The sequence below is a fragment of the Pseudophryne corroboree genome, chromosome 12 (assembly GCF_028390025.1).
Source record: "Pseudophryne corroboree isolate aPseCor3 chromosome 12, aPseCor3.hap2, whole genome shotgun sequence".
Classification (NCBI taxonomy): Eukaryota; Metazoa; Chordata; class Amphibia; order Anura; family Myobatrachidae; genus Pseudophryne; species Pseudophryne corroboree.
In genome coordinates, this window is record NC_086455.1 from 169,471,326 (window position 1) to 169,490,739 (window position 19,414).

Consider the following 19,414-nt stretch of genomic DNA (forward strand, 5'->3'; position numbering starts at 1 on the left):
AATACATGTCAGGAGAACAGGGCTGGTGCAGAGACAGTAATACATGTCAGGGGGACAGGGCAGGTGCAAAGACAGTAATACATGTCAGGGGGACAGAGGTGGTGCAGAGACAGTAATACATGTCAGGAGAACAGGGCAGGTGCAGAAACAGTAATACATGTCAGGGGACAGGGCAGGTGTAGAGACAGTAATACATGTCAGGGGGACAGGGCAGGTGCAAAGACAGTAATACATGTCAGGGGGACAGAGGTGGTGCAGAGACAGTAATACATGTCAGGAGGACAGGGCAGGTGCAAAGACAGTAATACATGTCAGGGGGACAGAGGTGGTGCAGAGACAGTAATACATGTCAGGAGAACAGGGCAGGTGCAGAAACAGTAATACATGTCAGGGGGACAGGGCAGGTGTAGAGACAGTAATACATGTCAGGGGGACAGGGCAGGTGCAGAGGCAGTAATACATATCAGGGGGACAGGGCTGGTGCAGAGACAGTAATACATGTATGGGAACCAGTTTGGTGACCCATTAGAGAGGGAACACTCACCCTCAGGTCGTGTGGCAGGGGAGAGGTATTGAAATATTCAAAAATCGACTCCTGGAAGTCAGGAAGCTTAAGCCCTAAAAACAAGCAGAATAACACAGAATTACATGTCAGACAATGCATCTTCCAGGATATAAATAAGGCGCCTTATCGCCCAATGTACTGACCACTGTCGTCTTTGTCTTTCAGCTTCTTCTTTAAGCTTTCCATTTCTTCCTGCAGCTCCGTGGTTCTAGCATCCGCCTCTTTCAGCTTACTACAATACAGGAACCATCATCAGAACCGATCTTTAAATGATGCACAACAAACATAAGGAAGGCAGAACTGAGATACTCCGCAATGCGCTACATATTCTATGACAGATGAAGACGTTTCCCACGGCAACCAGATTCAAGCTATCATTTTATAGAAAGTACTTGATAAATGATAGTTGGAAGCTGGTTGGTTGCTATAGGAAACGTCCTCTTTAGAAGGTTTGTTCATCTCTCCCAGAGTGTGCTGTAAGTAAAGGTGGGTACACACTAGAAAGATATATCTGCAGATCAATTGATCTGCAGATATATCTATGGACGGATCGGGTAGTGTGCTGTGCATACACACTGCCCGAACCGTCGGGCACTGACGTCATGAACTGGGCGGGCGTGTACACACGCCCGCCCAGTTCAGCTGTCAATCACCGACGGCCGCCGCAGCATGTGTACGGGCAGTCGGCCGACCGCCCCGTACACACACATCGACGCGCCAATATATCGGTAGATATATTGGCCGTAGGCTGTGCAGCGGGGCCGACGCGATACGTCTATGAACACACTGGCTGATGGTCCCGCCGATATATCGGCCCTTCTCTTGAACGGCCGATATATCGGCCAGTGTGTACGGGCCTTAAGAGACCGCTCTTCTAAGTTCTCTGCATTGGAAGACTATAAGAAGACCAGTTCTAGTCTTTAGGAAATAAAGCAAAATGCTCTGTCTGATCATATAAAAGGATGGCTGAAAAGCACAGAAGGAAGCCATAAGGCTAAAACAATTTACACATTAGATTCAACCTATACATTTACATGTACGTGCTGAAAGCGGGAACCCCTCAAAGTTTTATAATGTGACTATTTATAATCACAATAAGCTTTTCAGCAGAACCAAGATAAACCAATCAGCAGAAAAAGTCTGGTCGTCACGGCGTGCTGCAATTCATTAATAAGATGGCCACTAGAAAGCAATTTAAAATATACTTACTTCTCAAATGAAATATTTGCATCTTTCGCCTTCCTCAGCTCCTCCTGCACTATGTGTTTGGCACGCAGTTCGGCGTCCAGAGCAGACTGCAGCTCCAGTCGCGCAGACATGTCCAGTTTCTGGCTGCGGCGGACCTTCCACAGCGGGTCCTGTAAAGAATACGTGAAGTGTTTTAATGCTCCATCTTCCTGGGGATCAGTGTGTAGCATGCGCTGCACAGAGTGTGGATTGAAAAGAGAATATATCCTGGGGAGAGAGCCACACATTTTATGGAGGACACAACTAGAGCAGAGAATGCTGTGTGTAATACGGAGGGGAGCGCCTACAGGAACTCTGACTTAAGTGGCTTATATTATGTGGTTATGTGTGCATGGTGAGCGCCCCCTATCTGTGGCTAATGACTTATCTTCCCGGATTTATTAATACTGCCACTGTACATGATGCAGGTATAGGGATTAGAGATGAGGACTCGTATTCAGTCTGTTGTACATAATGGGGATATACCTATGGCTGTGACAAAGATAACAGAACAGCGTTTGCTATTGCTTTGGGGGCAGTGTCACGTTAAACCGGTCAGGAGAGATTCTCTTTTCAACAGAACAGATTTAAAGATTGATTTAGGATTGTAGAATGCGCAAAGATATTTTCAGACTGAAATACAGACAGAATATCACTTACCGCAGACACCAGACATATACAGGCTTAAGCAGCAGCAGCTATATACAGGGTGAGATGCGTCAAGCCTTGGAGAGGTATACAGTGTTGCCTAAAACAGCCTATCAGCCGTCATTTCATAAACTGTGCTAGATAGACGATAAAAGCTAATCGGTTTCTCTGGGCAACATCACTTTCTCTCTTTCCAAGGCTTGATACATCTCCCCAAAAGGTCACCAGCCACCAATAAATGCCATCACAGGCATCAGGAAGTAAAGAAAGCAAACCTCTCCTACACGCAGTGGGCTAGGTGCAAGTAGGAAGGGCTTATAGAAACGTGGGCACACAAGCATCTGCTGGGTTGTTCTTGGAAGAGCAGGCTAACGGGTAACCTATTTTAGAGCAGTTAGTATGCTCACGGTATTAAAATGCAGCCGGCTGCCTCCCACAAAATCATGTTCTTTTTAAAGAACAGGCAGGATAACCCATCGTGAACTTCTTAGAATGGTCTAATTGCTCTGCAAGAACAGACAGCAAAACGGATGCACGTGTGCTCCGCGTTACCGGTAAAGCAAACCTTCTCCTCACGGGCTATGAATATCATTTCATACAAACAAGTCGCTATTTGCTTATTCTCAAAAAATGCAACCAACGAGGTACATTGAGGGCTCATCAATGGACATTTTTCCTCCACTACAATCGAATATATTCCTGGATCACCTCACACATCTAAATCCAGTGGAGGCGGCCATTTTGTGGGCTAGACCAATTTTCAATTATGCCACTGGGGAACCAAAACCTATGCAGCCTGAAACACCGTCTGTCTCAAACCTTGTGTAGGAGACAGATGCTAAATGCGAACGGTTATATTGATGGCAGATAAAAATGTAAAACTAGTTCTATTGACCCACACTAATTATCTTAAGGAACCAATAGAAAAGTAATCGGAGCGGTTGCAGTAGAAACGTATATCCAAGAGGGTGTGGTACGATTCAAATCCACGCACAAACAGAAAACCCCAGGCCTGCCGAAACTGCTAGTCCCTAGGTGTCAAAGCGCACACATGTGAACAGACCTGAGCTGCAACTTGAAAGCACACCCAGCTGGAACCCACAGGACAGTAAGTGGATGGTGATGACTGCACACTCAGACAGTGTTATCATCAGACTAGGGCGCAAGAGGTGGACTGGGAATGGTGGCACAGCTGCAGCACGGATGGACAACTTTGCATAGGATAATAAATAATGTAATTATCTTATCAGCACCTTAGCATTTTAGAACTGAAATCAGACGTAAGCAAAGGGGACACGGAGGCTGTCCAGCTTTAGCAGTTTAGAAAGTTTATTTATATTTTCAGAAAGTTTCCCACCACCGGAGTGATCTGCCAGCAGGTGACTGCAGAGATATGGAGCCGCATCTGCTCAGGGGAGACCCCACGTGCAACTCACCAGCCTATCAGAACTGTAAGGGGTCAGTCCTTGCTGAAAGGGCATTTCATGCTAGATCAACGAGCAGAACACAACATTTGTTATCAGAAATTAAATGAACAAGCAATACAATTACCAATCCATGCTCCCCCTTTCCTGGAGAGGCTGTCCAAAGGAGTACACGGCCATCACACTAGTCATTTTGTGTGCCCATCTTTGAAATGGGCCCTCAGTCTGTGGCTTCCTGCACTATTTCCCTCCTCACATCATGTCAGCCCACCCTCTCAAATACATCACTCATCTCCTGATACACTCTGTGCTGCTGGGGACCCTGCTCCTCCCACTATATAACTCTCAGTCTGTGGCTTCCTGCTGCTTCCATTCCTCTCCTCACATCATGTCACTGCCCCTGTCACATGCAGCCCGGTCCTCAATGACACATCACTCATATCCTGATATACTCTGTGCTGCTGGGGACCCTGCTCCTCCCACTATATAACTCTCAGTCTGTGGCTTCCTGCTGCTTCCATTCCTCTCCTCACATCATGTCACTGCCCCTGTCACATGCAGCCCGGTCCTCAATGACACATCACTCATATCCTGATATACTCTGTGCTGCTGGGGACCCTGCTCCTCCCACTATATCACTCTCAGTCTGTGTCTCCATTCCCCTCCTCACATCATGTCCCTGCCCCTGTCACATGCAGCCCTGTCCTCAATATCACGCATCTCCTGATATACTCTGTGCTGCTGGGGACCCTGCTCCTCCCACTATATCACTCTCAGTCTGTGGCTCCATTCCCCTCCTCACATCATGTCACTGCCCCTGTCACATGCAGCCCTGTCCTCACTGACACATCACTCATCTCCTGATATACTCTGTGCTGCTGGGGACCCTGCTCCTCCCACTATATAACTCTCAGTCTGTGGCTCCATTCCTCTCCTCACATCATGTCACTGCCCCTGTCACATACAGCCCTGTCCCCACTGACACATCACTCATCTCCTGATATACTCTGTGCTGCTGGGGACCCTGCTCGTCCCACTATATAACTCTCAGTCTGTGGCTTCCTGCTGCCTCCATTCCCCTCCTCACATCATGTCACTGCCCCTGTCACATGCAGCCCTGTCCTCACTGACACATCACTCATCTCCTGATATACTCTGTGCTGCTGGGGACCCTGCTCCTCCCACTATATAACTCTCAGTCTGTGGCTTCCTGCTGCCTCCATTCCCCTCCTCATATCATGTCACTGCCCCTGTCACATGCAGCCCTGTCCTCACTGACACATCACTCATCTCCTGATATTCTCTGTACTGCTGGGGACCCTGCTCCTCCCACTATATAACTCTCAGTCTGTGGCTTCCTGCTGCCTCCATTCCCCTCCTCACATCATGTCACTGTCCCTGTCACATGCAGTCCTGTCCTCACTGACACATCACTCATCTCCTGATATACTCTGTGCTGCTGGGGGACCCTGCTCCTCCCACTATATAACTCTCAGTCTGTGGCTTCCTGCTGCTTCCATTCCTCTCCTCACATCATGTCACTGCCCCTGTCACATGCAGCCCGGTCCTCACTGACACATCACTCATCTCCTGATATACTCTGTGCTGCTGGGGACCCTGCTCCTCCCACTATATAACTCTCAGTCTGTGGCTTCCTGCTGCCTCTATTCCTCTCCACACATCATGTCACTGCCCCTGTCACATGCAGCCCTGTCCTCACTGACACATCCCTCATCTCCTGATATACTCTGTGCTGCTGCGGAACCTGCTCCTCCCACTATATAACTCTCAGTCTGTGGTTTCCTGCTGCCTCCATTCCCCTCCTCACATCATGTCCCTGCCCCTGTCACATGCAGCCCTGTCCTCAATATCACGCATCTCCTGATATACTCTGTGCTGCTGGGGACCCTGCTCCTCCCACTATATCACTCTCAGTCTGTGTCTCCATTCCCCTCCTCACATCATGTCCCTGCCCCTGTCACATGTCCACACTAATACAATCACACAGGTGTAGAAGTCACTGCCACCTACCACGTAACGCTTCCCTCCTGCTGATCTGAGAGAGTGGATGATGTGACTGGCTACAGAGCAATGACTGGCCAGCTATAGACTACTAAATCTGCACCCACTTCAGAAGATGACATACTCACTCCAAAAGCTGAATACTGGATACAATAAGATGCTCAAATATTAACCAAAAGCACCTGTATACTAACTGTACAACTCAATCCACCAATCCAAACATAACCCTTCCATCAACAAGACTCCTTCTTTAAGCGGACTTATTGAGATCACTCAGATGTGTATGTAGTCTGACTGTGACACCTACCAGGGTTCGAGAGCCAAGACTGGAACTTCTTAACGTCTCCAGTTCTTCTGTCATCTTAGACGCCAAGGCCTGAAGATAACCTCGGGCGTCCTTTTCGTCACTTACCCTGGAAGAACAGCAGAAATGTGTAACCATACAATGTAAGGAACATGTCACCACATATTCAAAGGAGAAGCTGCTGACTCTCTGGCATAAAGCAGAGGGCTGACACAATAGGACAAAACACAGATCATCTGTCCAGACAGCTGACGGCAGACATTCCGGTGACCAAACTAAGAACTGTACAACAACTTAACAGTCTGACATCAATTTCGAGACCAAAAAGACTGAGGGTCTAGGGCTACTCAGAAACTGCAACAAACTTTTTCGTCCCGCTCGGCTGCACACGCAAAGCGAAATTACACTCCCCCGTGGGCGGTGACTATGCGTTTGCACGGCTGCTAAAAGTAGCTAGCGAGCAACTCGGAATGACCACCATAGTTACAGTGAAATAGATGGTCAAACCTCTTATTACCACATGGGAAAGATGGATTTTCAAGCTGGAACAATGTGTAGCACTTTGTGCGGCCCATGGCGGAGCAATGATATGCTAGTGTAAAATTGTATGCACAACTCCACTGAGATTTGCGGTCAAATATGAGTCTGCCTGAAACCCCCCCCCCCATATACCTGTAGAATAATCGCTAGGGGGTATAATTATGTAGCACATAAGGACAGGCATAGTTATAATAAAGAACGGTGTATATAGGTATATTTGTCAAAGCACACCTAAAATAACCCCACTAGAATAGATACAGGAAATGCCAATAGCTCAGGCTAGAAAGAGCCGTATAGGAGCTAAGGCAAAGGAGATATTCTGATACTCACCACTGAATGATTTCTGCAATCTGAGCTTCCCAGTGGGCGACCGATTCCTTCTTAGCTGTCAGGTCCTGGAGCTCATCTTCCATTTGTCTGTTTTGTGCAGTTAGTTTATCCACGAAAGAACAGAGCTGTAGAGTTACAGGAAAAGCACATTATAAAGGTTATTATACGTCTCTGGGCCAGAACGTCAGGCAGACACAATGAATCGCGGGCATGCCTAATAACCATATACATGCTATAAAACATTAGCCACAAGTATCACTGCCTTCAATGGCCTGGGTTATTAACATGTGGTTCCACTACTTTAACAGGACTACCCCCTTAAACAAATTATTTTGAACAGGCCTGGCCAACCTGCGGCTCTCCAGCTGTTGTGAAATTACAAGTCCCAGCATGTCCTGCCACAGTTTTGCTATTAGGAAATGTTAAAACTGCGGCAGGGCATGCTGGGATGTGTAGTTGTACAACTGCTGGAGAACCCTAGGTTGGCAAGGTCGGAGTTAGAAAATGCTGCCAGTCTGTTGAGCTGCTAATGTCACTTTCAACACGTCTTCCTCTCTTGCACCCACGCCACACAAGTGTTCTAGGCTCTGCCCAAGTAGAAGGAGACGGCACTGAAGACCATGTTCTCTAGGATGTGACAGCTTCTCTAGGGGCACAACTTTCTGCCTCTGGGTTCTAGGGTTTTCAGCCATAACAGGTGGACAAACTTGACATCCACATGTGGCAGGTTCCTGGCAGAGCACAGACTGCAGACAGGGGAGCTTGGTGTTTACATAGATGTACATTTGGCCTTTTACATTTTTCTGTGTGAAATGGTCAACCAGGGTTGAAATTTCCGGGACTTCGACCCAGGAATTTACCAGGGTTGGAGACCTGGGAATTTCGACCTGGGTTGGCCCTTTCATCCGCAAATTACCGGGTTGAAATTTTTGCGTGCGAAAGGAGGAGGGAGGGGGGGGGGGGGGAGGGTCAGACAAAGAACGGCAAAACGATCCGGGTAATTACCGGGATTTCTGTCTGAAAAAGGTATGCGAATACTTAAACCACCTGACAAAGATGGATAAATCCTACCATTCATTTTTTAATGAAAGGATATTGAGAATTATTATTGCATTATGAAAAGGAAACCAGAACAGTATTTATTTATTTTTGGCTTGCAAAAGACGACCGCTTATACGAATCGGAATTTGATCAGAGGTGCAAACGGCCAGGTTAATGTGTGTAATTCCTACCCTCTCTGTCTCCGTGGTAAGCTTTTTATTCTCCTCCAAAACGATGGTTCTCTCTCGCTCGTACTTCTCCTTCACCGTTCCCACTGCTTCCTCCATTTCGCTTTGCCTGGGAAATAAAGGAGAGAAGAGCGTCAAGCACACAGCACACAGTCACTTATCATGCGCCTTAGCAGATGGTCTCTAGACTGCACACAGCTGTAGACAGGCTCTAAGACAGCATTTTGTCACAATATTAAAACAAACGAGACAGGCCCTACACATCATACACTAGACAGCAGGTGTTAGACCGTAGATGTCCGCTAGGCAGAATGAGTTAGACAGCAGGAGCGTTCTACAATTAGGGCACACACTAGAACTAGATAGCGCGAGTGTTAGACAGTAGATGCTTGCTAGACAGCACAAGTGTCAAGCAGGAGACATACAGCAGGCAGCTCACAGATATTAAATGGACACCACATGTGTATTAGACGTTGACGTGTGCTATAGAGAGTCAGTCGGTTATAAGCATTTGTCAGTCTGGAAGTGGGTGGGACGGTATAATATTATACAGCAGACGGGCGTTACACAGTACAGTAAACGTGTGTACACATTGCTTCTCACCTCTCCCGCTTGGACTTCTCCAGCTTATCCTTTAAGATGAGAATTTCTTTCTGAAGGGCGAGCTGCTGGCTCTCAGAGTCGTGTATTCCCTTCTTTATGTTCTTGATTTCCAAGGAGTGAGAGGTCTCTCGCCGCAGCAATTCCTCCTCGTAGTACAAGATTTTCTTCTCCAGCTCGGTCTTCGCCTTGGACAGCTCCTGCTGGTGCTCCAACGTCACCCCAGGGGTGCGACCACCTTGCTTCAACTGGAGGGAGAAACAGAAGTTGATGGTTGTAGAGGACGCAGGAATGCCCATTAAAGTAAAAAAACAAGAACTAAAGTACTTTCTAAGGAGAATTTCTGATTATTATTATTTGTTTATAAGGATTACGCCACAATCATGATGCGCATATATTCAAAGTCCTTAGACGCAAATTTGGGCCATATTTTTAAATACCCAAACTTTATAACTAGGCCGCGGTGCAGGAACCGGTCCCAGTGCAAGGGACAACGATGCCGTGTTGCTATAGTTCCGGAATTCAGTATAATTACATGGGGAACCGATAACTCTTACAAGAGCAATTGCTCTAATATACAGGACATACTGATAAAACAAATATTGTATGCACCAGAAAGTAAATAAACAGCATATCAAAGGTGGCAGCAAATAAATAAATACATATATATATATATATATATATAATTTTTATATTTTTTTGGAACACTCACCTTCAGCGCTTCCAGTTCACTTTCCAACTGCTTAGAAAAGTTGTCGCTGTGTTCTCTTAATTTGCGTTCTTTCGAGGCCTCAGCGGTGACCCCTTCAAACTGAGCTTCCAGCTAATACCAAAAAAACAGAAAGAAAATCATTACAAGTCACTAATCTAGGACCCCAACCCACAAGTTAAGTCAACTTGGGAGTGACTAAGCAGATACTGAAACTCAGGACAGTTTATGGTCAGTAAAAGATAAAATGCGTTACCTCTTTGCGGGTTCTCTCGGACTTCCGCATTTCTTGACGCATGGAGTCTAGTTTTTGCACAACGCCTTCCAGTTCTTCCTCCTTGTCCCGGAGCTGACGAGAAAGCTTTTGTTTCTGAGAACGGAGGTCGGCCATCTTCTCGTTAAGCTCGGAAAACTCTTGCAGGGCGAACTTTCTCTGCTGGTGCGCATCTTTCAGTTCCTTCGTCTGAGCTTTCAACCTCTCTTGAGCTTCCGACAGTTGCTTTACAAGGAGAGACAATAAAAACATGACAGATCCACAGGTCCACTTAGTCTAAACAGACGAAAATCATAGTAGAACAGATTACTTTTCTTATTATAGTATAATATCATATTTTCCACTATGCAAAAGAAAAGTCTTACCATCAACACTATTCACACAGTCCACAAGACAAACTAACTGTCCAGGTTTTAAGGATATCCATGCTTGAGCCCAGATGGCTAAAACAACATTACTGAGGTACTAATAATTAAGTCACCTGCGCTTAAGTAAGGCTATCCTTAACACCTGGACTGTAAGTGTATCTTGAGAACTGTGTTTGAGAGGCACCGGGCCTGCCTGTGTAATTAACTAGACGTCACCCATTCATTACCCAGGAGAAATAACAGAGTTTAGACCCACACATTATATCATCCAGGGGGTGTAGACTTAATGTTGAAGCCATATACAAAGTACACAATGAAACGCACGGGAACATGGCCTTATAAAGGTGGAATATACTCTAAAATGCTGGAAATTTAACGCAACAATTTCTATGTTTGCAGGAGACAAATGAATGAATGAAGATGTGGAGATTGGGTGTAAGACACACAGGATGTAAAAGTAAAGCAGCGCAGGTTAGCTTACTGCAGATCATATTCCTATAGCTACAGAACTGTTCCCGTCAGGTTTGATGAGATAAAACACTGCTGACAGGCCAACTCACAGCCTACTGAAGTGGAACAATGGGACAAGACAGAAGTGCGAGTTGTCGCCAGCTTGTACGGTAACCAAAGGAATTGGGCAATCTCTGCTTTGGTGATTAGTAGAGAGTCAGTCTATAGCTGTGCATTGCAAATCATAACCACTGACAATGAGATAAGAATCACTGCAATGAAAGCATTCCTTCCCATATGTGCCAAATTGGGATTACTGAGACTCAGACAAAATAAGGCAAAAGTTTCTTCTGAGTGTCCTTCATCAGGCTGTGTGCTGATCCTAAAGTGCTAACACACTTATAGAATAACTGCAATAAAACTAATATTTTCCAAACAAACAGGTCTGTTCCCCAGTCTGACCAATGCTAGTCCCCAGGAGGCACGGTATCTGTTAAAATAAATCTCACAGTTAATATTTGTATTGGCAAATATGCATGGTTGGGCCTAACAGAGTTAATGGAAGCCACTTCTATTGAGAAGCTGAAGTACCCATTAACCCCTTTTTCCTCCCCCCTTTCTATGGGTAGATAGCTGGAGAATGGAGGGCAGTGAATTTTCCCAGTTTACAATAGTGTGTAGTGTATTGGCTGGAAGGGGCGGTGCTTAATTATATTTTACGGCACAGAGATGATGTCATCAAGTCCCGCCCCGTCTCAGCTTCCAATAGCTGCAAGCAGCAGTAGAGACTTAGCTAAGTCCTCTTCAACATGTTCTTAGCAGCAGAGGGGTTAAAGGTGGCCCAGCACTAGCACCTTGTCCACAGGTTAAACAGAGCACCTTGTCCACAGGTTGAACAGTACAGATAATAACACTGAATCTGACCTCACCTACTTTCTCAGTTATCAAACCACCACCACTAATCCCTGCAAGTCTAACAAATAAATGATCTGCTTCACCCCAATGATCCGTGGGTTCCTTCACTTCACACTTCAAGTCAAATATTCATCAATGTCTTCAGATATCGGTTCCGTCTATACACGATTAGTGTGCTTGAGTGATGGGTCATAAAGTTACTACCAACATATGTATGACTGTTACCACAGAAATTCCTCCCTGAGAGGCACAACAGCAGAATATGTGAGGCCTCGGTGTAGCCGGACATCACAAATACAAAACCAAGGTCCGGACAATTGCTCTCTCAGCACCACCTCAGGCGGCCTGTGGGAAACCTGGACCTCCAGCAACCATACTCCAAGTTCCAGTAGCCGTACACAGGTGAAATACATGTAAACCATCCCCTTACATCACAGGTCATCAGGAACCCCATGCTTAAATATCAGGAAAGAGTTTTATCAGATTCATTATGTCAAGATGCCTGTCCGTGTACCTAAATTATTAACTGAAGACACTTTGGACCTAGGAGGATCGCTGGTGCCGTCGATCGGGGATTTGAGGATGCTGACATAGGGGGCCTTAACACTGTATGGAGATTGCAACCACATCTGACGGAAGACATTTGCATATGTCTACAGCCCTCATTCCGAGTTGTTCGCTAGCTGCTTTCGTTCGCAGTGCAGTGATTAGGTAAAAAAAGCAGCATTTCTGCGCATGTGTATGGGGCGCTGTGCGCACGCGCGACGTACTTTCACAAAAGCCGATGCAGTTTCACACAAGGCCTAGAGACGCTTTTCAGTCGCACTGCTGGCCGCAGAGTGATTGACAGGAAGTGGGTGTTTCCTGACCGTTTTCGGGGAGTGTGTGTAAAAACACAGGTGTGTCGGATAAAAACGCAGGCGTGGCTGGCTGAACACAGGGCGCGTTTGTGAAGTCAAAACAGGGACTAAACAGTCTGAGGTGATCGCAGTCTAGGAGTAGGTCTGGAGCTGCTCAGAAACTGCTCGAAAAACCTTTAGTTTGCACGTCTGCTAAGCTAAGATACACTCCCAGAGGGCGGCCGCCTAGCGTTTGCACTGCTGCTAAAAGCAGCTAGCGAGCGAACAACTCGGAATGAGGGCCAATATACGACATAGCACCATACCAGGCACCTGCCCTGTACTTCTCATGTAAATCAGCTATTTATTCCTAAATTCAATCCCTCCCAAAAAAAAAACAAATGCAAAAAGTTGGTTTCCATTTAAATTCCTGTCATTTCTGCAATATTGCACTCCACTGAGATCTTACAGAATAAAGCCCATATATCCCGTTTTCTAGGCTATTTAATTTCAAATAATTTTTTTTTTTAACAGGATATTTCCCAATAATTCTCACTTTCCTCTTAGGATTTGGCACACTGAAGTCCTGGAGGGCAGATGTGACCCACATGTAGCATATGAACGCCTTGTCTGATAATCTGACAGACTACATCTCAGTCAACAATCAGCCGGGTTCTTCTATATAAACATAATATTTCTATTCACACATAATACTCCTAGATCTAGCCTCACATTTTTGGAGAAGAAAACCTCTACGGCTGAAAAAGGACGTAGCGACATAAAACAGAAAGTAAACAGTTGTCATCGTATTAGATACTTTCTCCCAAATAAAGGCAAATCCCAGCTGTTCCAGGGAAAGGGGGCGGGGCTGACAACTGGCGGTGAAAGATTACCCAGGGGGCCCTGTGCCGGGAAGGGATAGAAACCGGTGATCTGCAAATTGTAACACAATGGGAAGGGATGTAGATGAAAGCTGTTCTACAAATAACGGCTGCCGCTGTCCAAACCAACGAATCAGATGTTTGCTTTCGTGTTGCAGACTGCAACAGCAAAATGACAGGATCTGGTTCTTTTTCGCAACACCCCATTCCACTTACTTTTTGGTTTTCACAATGTACTGAGTTATTCTTGGCTCATGACGTTTGATGTGAAGAGAACAATTAGAATATTAATACTACTAAAGCTTATTGGGTGTGGGACGCAGGGTCAACAGTGTCTAGGTCGACACCTATTGGTTGACAGTGGCTAGGTCGACAAGGCCATTAGGTCTACATAAACAAGGTCGAAATTAAAAAAGGTCGACATGAGGTTTTTTTTGTTTTTTTTGGGGTGTCGTTTTCTTCATAAAGTGACCGGAAACCCCAATTAGTGCACCGTGTCCCCTTGCATGACTCGCTTCACTCGCCATGCTTCCGGCAGGTTACCGTTCCCAATTGTAGTCCACGTGGATCGTAAAGTATGAAAAAGTACAAAAAAAGAATAAAAAACGTGAAAAACTCATGTTGACCTAATGGCCGTGTCGACCTATTTCTAGTGTTGACCTATTCACTGTCGACCAATGGGTGTCGATCTAAGGGGAGTCCGGATACCAGCTTATTTGTAATAAATAGAAGCGGAATTTTATAACTAGAACGTATTTCCATTTACTTCTTAGAACTTCCAACCCTGTGATTTCAGTGGGGTAGAATTTTCAGGGATAGTAAAAAATTTTATGATCAAATATCATAAAACATGAATCCAGGGAAGGCCCATCGTCAAGACATCTTCAGCGATAACCGTCACTTTCCCAAATCAGATCGAGAAATACTAGACATTTTTACTATTTTTGACCGTTCTAACACTGATTTTTTTGTGCACCTCTATGGCTGCAATGTAGGTGTCCCGCAATGTGCCGTTCCGGAAGACGATGCATGGCATATCACTCCTAATTGTATTCACCCCAAAGTATCGATGTCGCATAATTTTGAGAATCCAAAAGAGGCAGTTCCCATTAGAATGTATTGTATATGACCATTAGGGGAATACAAAAATAGATTCTGGAACCCCACTTGTGATCCCAACCCACACACTGTGCACATCTGCACCTACAGTAGATAATAGTACTGTGACCGCAACATAACCCAACACCTTAAACAGATACTGTAAATGCTCCGATAGCCATCCAATGACGTACCTTCTGGAGGTCATCCCGCTCCTGCTTTAGTGTCCTTTGCTGCTTCTCCAGTCCTTTAAGCTTGCTCGTCGAGTCCTCCAACTGCTGCCGCATGGCAACGACATCTTCCAACTGGCGCTCTATGCGATTTGAATCTTTTGGAGAACAAAAAAAAAAAGAAGATTCAAATTAAACTCTATGAAGTGAAATAAACGCTTCTGATCAGACAATCAACTGCGCCAAAATATGAGAGATTTATATGCAGCTGCCAGCTTACAAAAGCCAATGGTCACACTTGTAATGCTAATTTTCCTAATTAAAAGTATTATTTTCTAAATCAATTGGCAACATGTCCACACAACTGTTGCAAAGTGTTCTTCTGTAGACAGTAACATATGGAGACATTGTAATTAGGAACATCAGGGGATAATGGAGTTTCTCTCATCTCCATTCATGCAATGTACAGACTCAACACCACACAGGAATAAGTTATGCCATTATATACGGGTTCTCTGAACAGCATATATTCCCAAATAGCATGATGGCGCTGAGCTATAATGACGTAACATGCATAGGCCGCAGCAGAACAGCGCCACCTAATGACCGCATTGTCATGATGCATAGAATGGTTGCTTGCACGCAGTGAATACAGCACTTTGCAGACAGTGGAACAGCTGGTTTATTTTAGCAGGATTACCGGATATTTTATTCTTTAAGCGCTCAACTTCATCATTTAGCTTCCGGATTTCCTTGTCTCGGTTTAAGGTCCCCATTGATCGGGTGGAGCCCTGGAGAGACTGCACGGTCTGTGTGGATTCTGGTAAAATAAGAATTATCATCAGAATATAAGCTGTTTCTACGAGGCAGTCACTCTGCCTGGGTGTACGTTCAGAGAAGAGACACAAATAAGAAAAGCCGGTTTATTGGTTATATGAAGAATGATCATCCAGGGCGTCTGATGTAGCCTGTAGGACGGTACTAACCTTGCAGCTTCCTATTCAGCTCCAGCTTCTCCTGCTCCAATCGCTGTATCCTGCGCTCATAGGCGTCAATCTGCAGGCTGTTCTCCAGCCCGCGCTGTACTGCCTCGTCTTTGGGTACAACGCTTGTGTGGATGATATCTTTCAAGGAGCCACGGTCAGAGAAACAACTGCAAAATAAATGTATCAATTGAAAGAAAAATAAGAATTTACTTACCGATAATTCTATTTCTCGGAGTCCGTAGTGGATGCTGGGGTTCCTGAAAGGACCATGGGGAATAGCGGCTCCGCAGGAGACAGGGCACAAAAAGTAAAGCTTTCCGATCAGGTGGTGTGCACTGGCTCCTCCCCCTATGACCCTCCTCCAGACTCCAGTTAGGTACTGTGCCCGGACGAGCGTACACAATAAGGGAGGAATTTTGAATCCCGGGTAAGACTCATACCAGCCACACCAATCACACTGTACAACCTGTGATCTGAACCCAGTTAACAGTATGATAACAGCGGAGCCTCTGAAAAGATGGCTCACAACAACAATAACCCGATTTAGTTAGCAATAACTATGTACAAGTATTGCAGATAATCCGCACTTGGGATGGGCGCCCAGCATCCACTACGGACTCCGAGAAATAGAATTATCGGTAAGTAAATTCTTATTTTCTCTATCGTCCTTGTGGATGCTGGGGTTCCTGAAAGGACCATGGGGATTATACCAAAGCTCCCAAACGGGCGGGAGAGTGCGGATGACTCTGCAGCACCGAATGAGAGAACTCCAGGTCCTCTTTTGCCAGGGTATCAAATTTGTAGAATTTTACAAACGTGTTCTCCCCCGACCACGTAGCTGCTCGGCAAAGTTGTAATGCCGAGACCCCTCGGGCAGCCGCCCAAGATGAGCCCACCTTCCTTGTGGAATGGGCCTTAACAGATTTAGACTGTGGCAGGCCTGCCACAGAATGTGCAAGTTGAATTGTGCTACCAATCCCACGAGCAATCGACTGCTTAGAAGCAGAAGCACCCAGCATTGTTGGGTGCATACAGGATAAACAGCAAGTCAGATTTCCTGACTCCAGCCAACCTGGAAACTATATTTTCAGGGCCCTGATAACATCCAGCAACTTGGAGTCCTCCAAGTCCCTAGTAGCCGCAGGTACCACAATAAGCTGGTTCAGGTGAAACGCTGACACCACCTTAAGGAGAAACTGGGGACGAGTCCGCAGCTTTGCTCTGTCCGAATGGACAATCAGATATGGCTTTATGAGATAAAGCCGCCAATTCTGACACTCGCCTGGCCGAGGCCAGGACCAACAGCATGGTCATTTTCCATGTGAGATATATCAAATCCACAGATTTGAGTTGTTTAAACCAATGTGATTTTTTAGGAATCCCAAAACTACGTTGAGATCGCCCAGTGCCACTGGAGACATCAAAGGGGCTGTATATGCAGTACTCCCTTAACAACTTCTGGACTTCAGGAACTGAAGCCAATTTCTTTCTGGAAGAAAATCAACAGGCCGAAATTTGAACCTTAATGGACCCAATTTGAGACCCATAGACACTCCTGTTTGCAGGAAATGTAGAAATTAACCTAGTTGAAATTCTTCCGTGGAGCCTTCCTGGACTCACACCCTGGCACATATTTTCACCTAAGTGGTGATAATGTTGTGCGGTCACCTCCTTCCTGGCTCTGACCAGGGTAGGGATGACCTCTTCCGGAATGCCTCTTTCCCTTAGGATCCGGCGTTCACCCGCCTTGGCGTCAACGCAGCTGCGGTAAGTCCCGGAACAGACACGGTTCTTGCCGAATCAAGACCCTTCTTAGTATCTCTTGAAGTTCCGGGAACCAAGTCCTTCTTGGCCAAACCGGAGCCACGAGTATAGTTCTTACTCCTCTCCTTCCTATCATTTTCAATACATTGGGTATGAAAAGCAGAGGATGGAACACATACACCGACTGGTACACCGACGGTGTTACCAGAGCGTCCCAGCTATTGCCTGAGTGTCTCTTGACCTGGCGCTTCAGGTGGGACGTCATCATAACCACCTTTGGTCTTTCCCAACGGTTTACAATCATGTGGAAACTTCCAGATTAAGTTTCCACTTTTCCGGGTGGAATTCATTTATGCTGAGGAAATCTTCCCAGTTGCCCACTCCCGGAATGAACACTGCTGACAGTGTTATCACATGATTTTCCGCCCAGCGAAGAATCCTTGCTGTCATTGCCCTCCTGCTTCTTGTGTCGCCCCGTCTGATAACGTGGGCGACCGCCATGATGATGTCCTACTGGATCAGCACCGGTTGACTTTGAAGCAGGAGTCTTCCTAGGCTCAGAGCATTGTAAATTGCCCTTAGCTCCAGTATATTCATGTGGAGAGAAGTCTCCAGACTTGACCACACTTCCTTGGAAATTTTTTCCCTGTGTGACTACTCCCCAGCCTCTCAGGCTGGTATCCGTGGTCCCCAGAACACAGTCCTGAATGCTGAGTGTGCTGCCCTCTAAAAGATGAGCACTCTGCAGCCCCCACAGAAGAGACACCCTTGTCCTTGGAGACAGGATTATCCGCTGATGCATCTGAAAATGCGATCCGGACCATTCGTCCAGCAAATCCCCTGAGATCTGCCGAATGGAATCGCTTCGTAAGAAGCCACCATTTTTCCCAGGACTCCTGTGCATTGATGCACTGATACTTGGCCTGGTTTTAGGAGGTTTCTGACTAGGTCGAATAACTCCTTGGCTTTTTCCTCCCGGAGGAACACCTTTTTCTGGACTATGCCCAGAATCATTCCTAGGAACAGCAGACGTATCGTCGGAAAACAGCTGCGATTCTTGGAATATTTAGAATCCAGTCGTGCTGTCGTAGAACTACTTTAGATAGTGCTCTTCCGACCTCCAACTGTTCTCTGGAACTTGCCCTTTTCAGGATATCGTCCAAGTAAGGGATAATTTAGATGCCTTTTTTCTTTGAAGAAACATCTTTTCGGCCATTACCTTGGTAAAAGGCCCGGGGTGCCGTGGATAATTCAACGGCATCGTCTGAAACTGATATTGACAGTTCTGTACCACGAACCAGAGGTACCCTTGTTGAGAAGGGCAAATTTGGACATGGAGGTAATCCTTGATGTCCAGGGACACCATATAGTCCCCTTTTTTCCGGTTCGCTATCACTGCTCTGAGTGACTCCATCTCGATTTGAACCTTTTATGTAAGTGTTCAAAGATTTCAGTTTAGACTATGTCTCACCAAGCCGTCTGGCTTCAGTACCACAATATAGTGTGGAAAAATAATACCCTTTTCCTTGTTGTAGGAGGGGTACTTTGATTATCACCTGCTGGATATACAGCTTGTGAATTGTTTCCAATGCTGCCTCCCTGTCGGAGGGAGCCGTTGGTAAAGCAGACTTCAGAAACCTGCGAGGAGAAGATGTCTCGACTCTCCAATCTGTACCCCTGGGATAATACTTGTACTATCTAGGGGTCAACCTGCGAGTGATCCCACTGCGCGCTGAGACTCTTGAGACTACCCCCCCACCTTGAGTCCGCTTGCACGGCCCCAGCGTCATGCTGAGGACTTGGCAGACGCGGTGGAGGGCTTCTTTTCCTGGGAAGGGGCTGCCTGCTGCAGTCTACTTCCCTTACCTCTATGTCTGGGCAGATATGACTGGCCTTTTGCCTGCATGCCCTCATGGGAAAGGAAGGATTGAGGCTGAAAAGACGGTGTCTTTTTCAGCTGAGATGTAACTTGGGGTAAAAAGGTTGGATTTCCCAGCTGTTGCCGTGGTCCCCAGGTCCGATGGACCGACCCCAACTAACTCCTTCCCTTTATACGGCAATACTTCCATGT

The 19,414-nt window shown here is 46.2% G+C and overlaps 1 protein-coding gene across 2 annotated transcripts in view; it reads right to left on the reverse strand.

The window, feature by feature from the left end:
* Window positions 1-19,414, reverse strand: part of CDC42BPB (CDC42 binding protein kinase beta) — a 177,092-nt gene that overhangs the window by 62,704 nt on the left and 94,974 nt on the right. The window contains exons 10-22 of one of the 2 annotated variants that reach the window (XM_063948485.1): window positions 15,580-15,746; window positions 15,294-15,413; window positions 14,618-14,751; window positions 9,855-10,097; window positions 9,602-9,712; window positions 8,893-9,137; window positions 8,293-8,398; window positions 7,061-7,185; window positions 6,194-6,299; window positions 3,877-3,927; window positions 1,775-1,923; window positions 709-797; window positions 545-618 (exon numbers count right to left, since the gene is read on the reverse strand). In XM_063948485.1, coding sequence (XP_063804555.1) covers window positions 545-618; window positions 709-797; window positions 1,775-1,923; window positions 3,877-3,927; window positions 6,194-6,299; window positions 7,061-7,185; window positions 8,293-8,398; window positions 8,893-9,137; window positions 9,602-9,712; window positions 9,855-10,097; window positions 14,618-14,751; window positions 15,294-15,413; window positions 15,580-15,746 — 1,720 coding nt within the window. The remainder of the gene's footprint in view (window positions 1-544; window positions 619-708; window positions 798-1,774; window positions 1,924-3,876; window positions 3,928-6,193; window positions 6,300-7,060; window positions 7,186-8,292; window positions 8,399-8,892; window positions 9,138-9,601; window positions 9,713-9,854; window positions 10,098-14,617; window positions 14,752-15,293; window positions 15,414-15,579; window positions 15,747-19,414) is intronic. The other variant, XM_063948486.1, reaches the window with a different exon arrangement.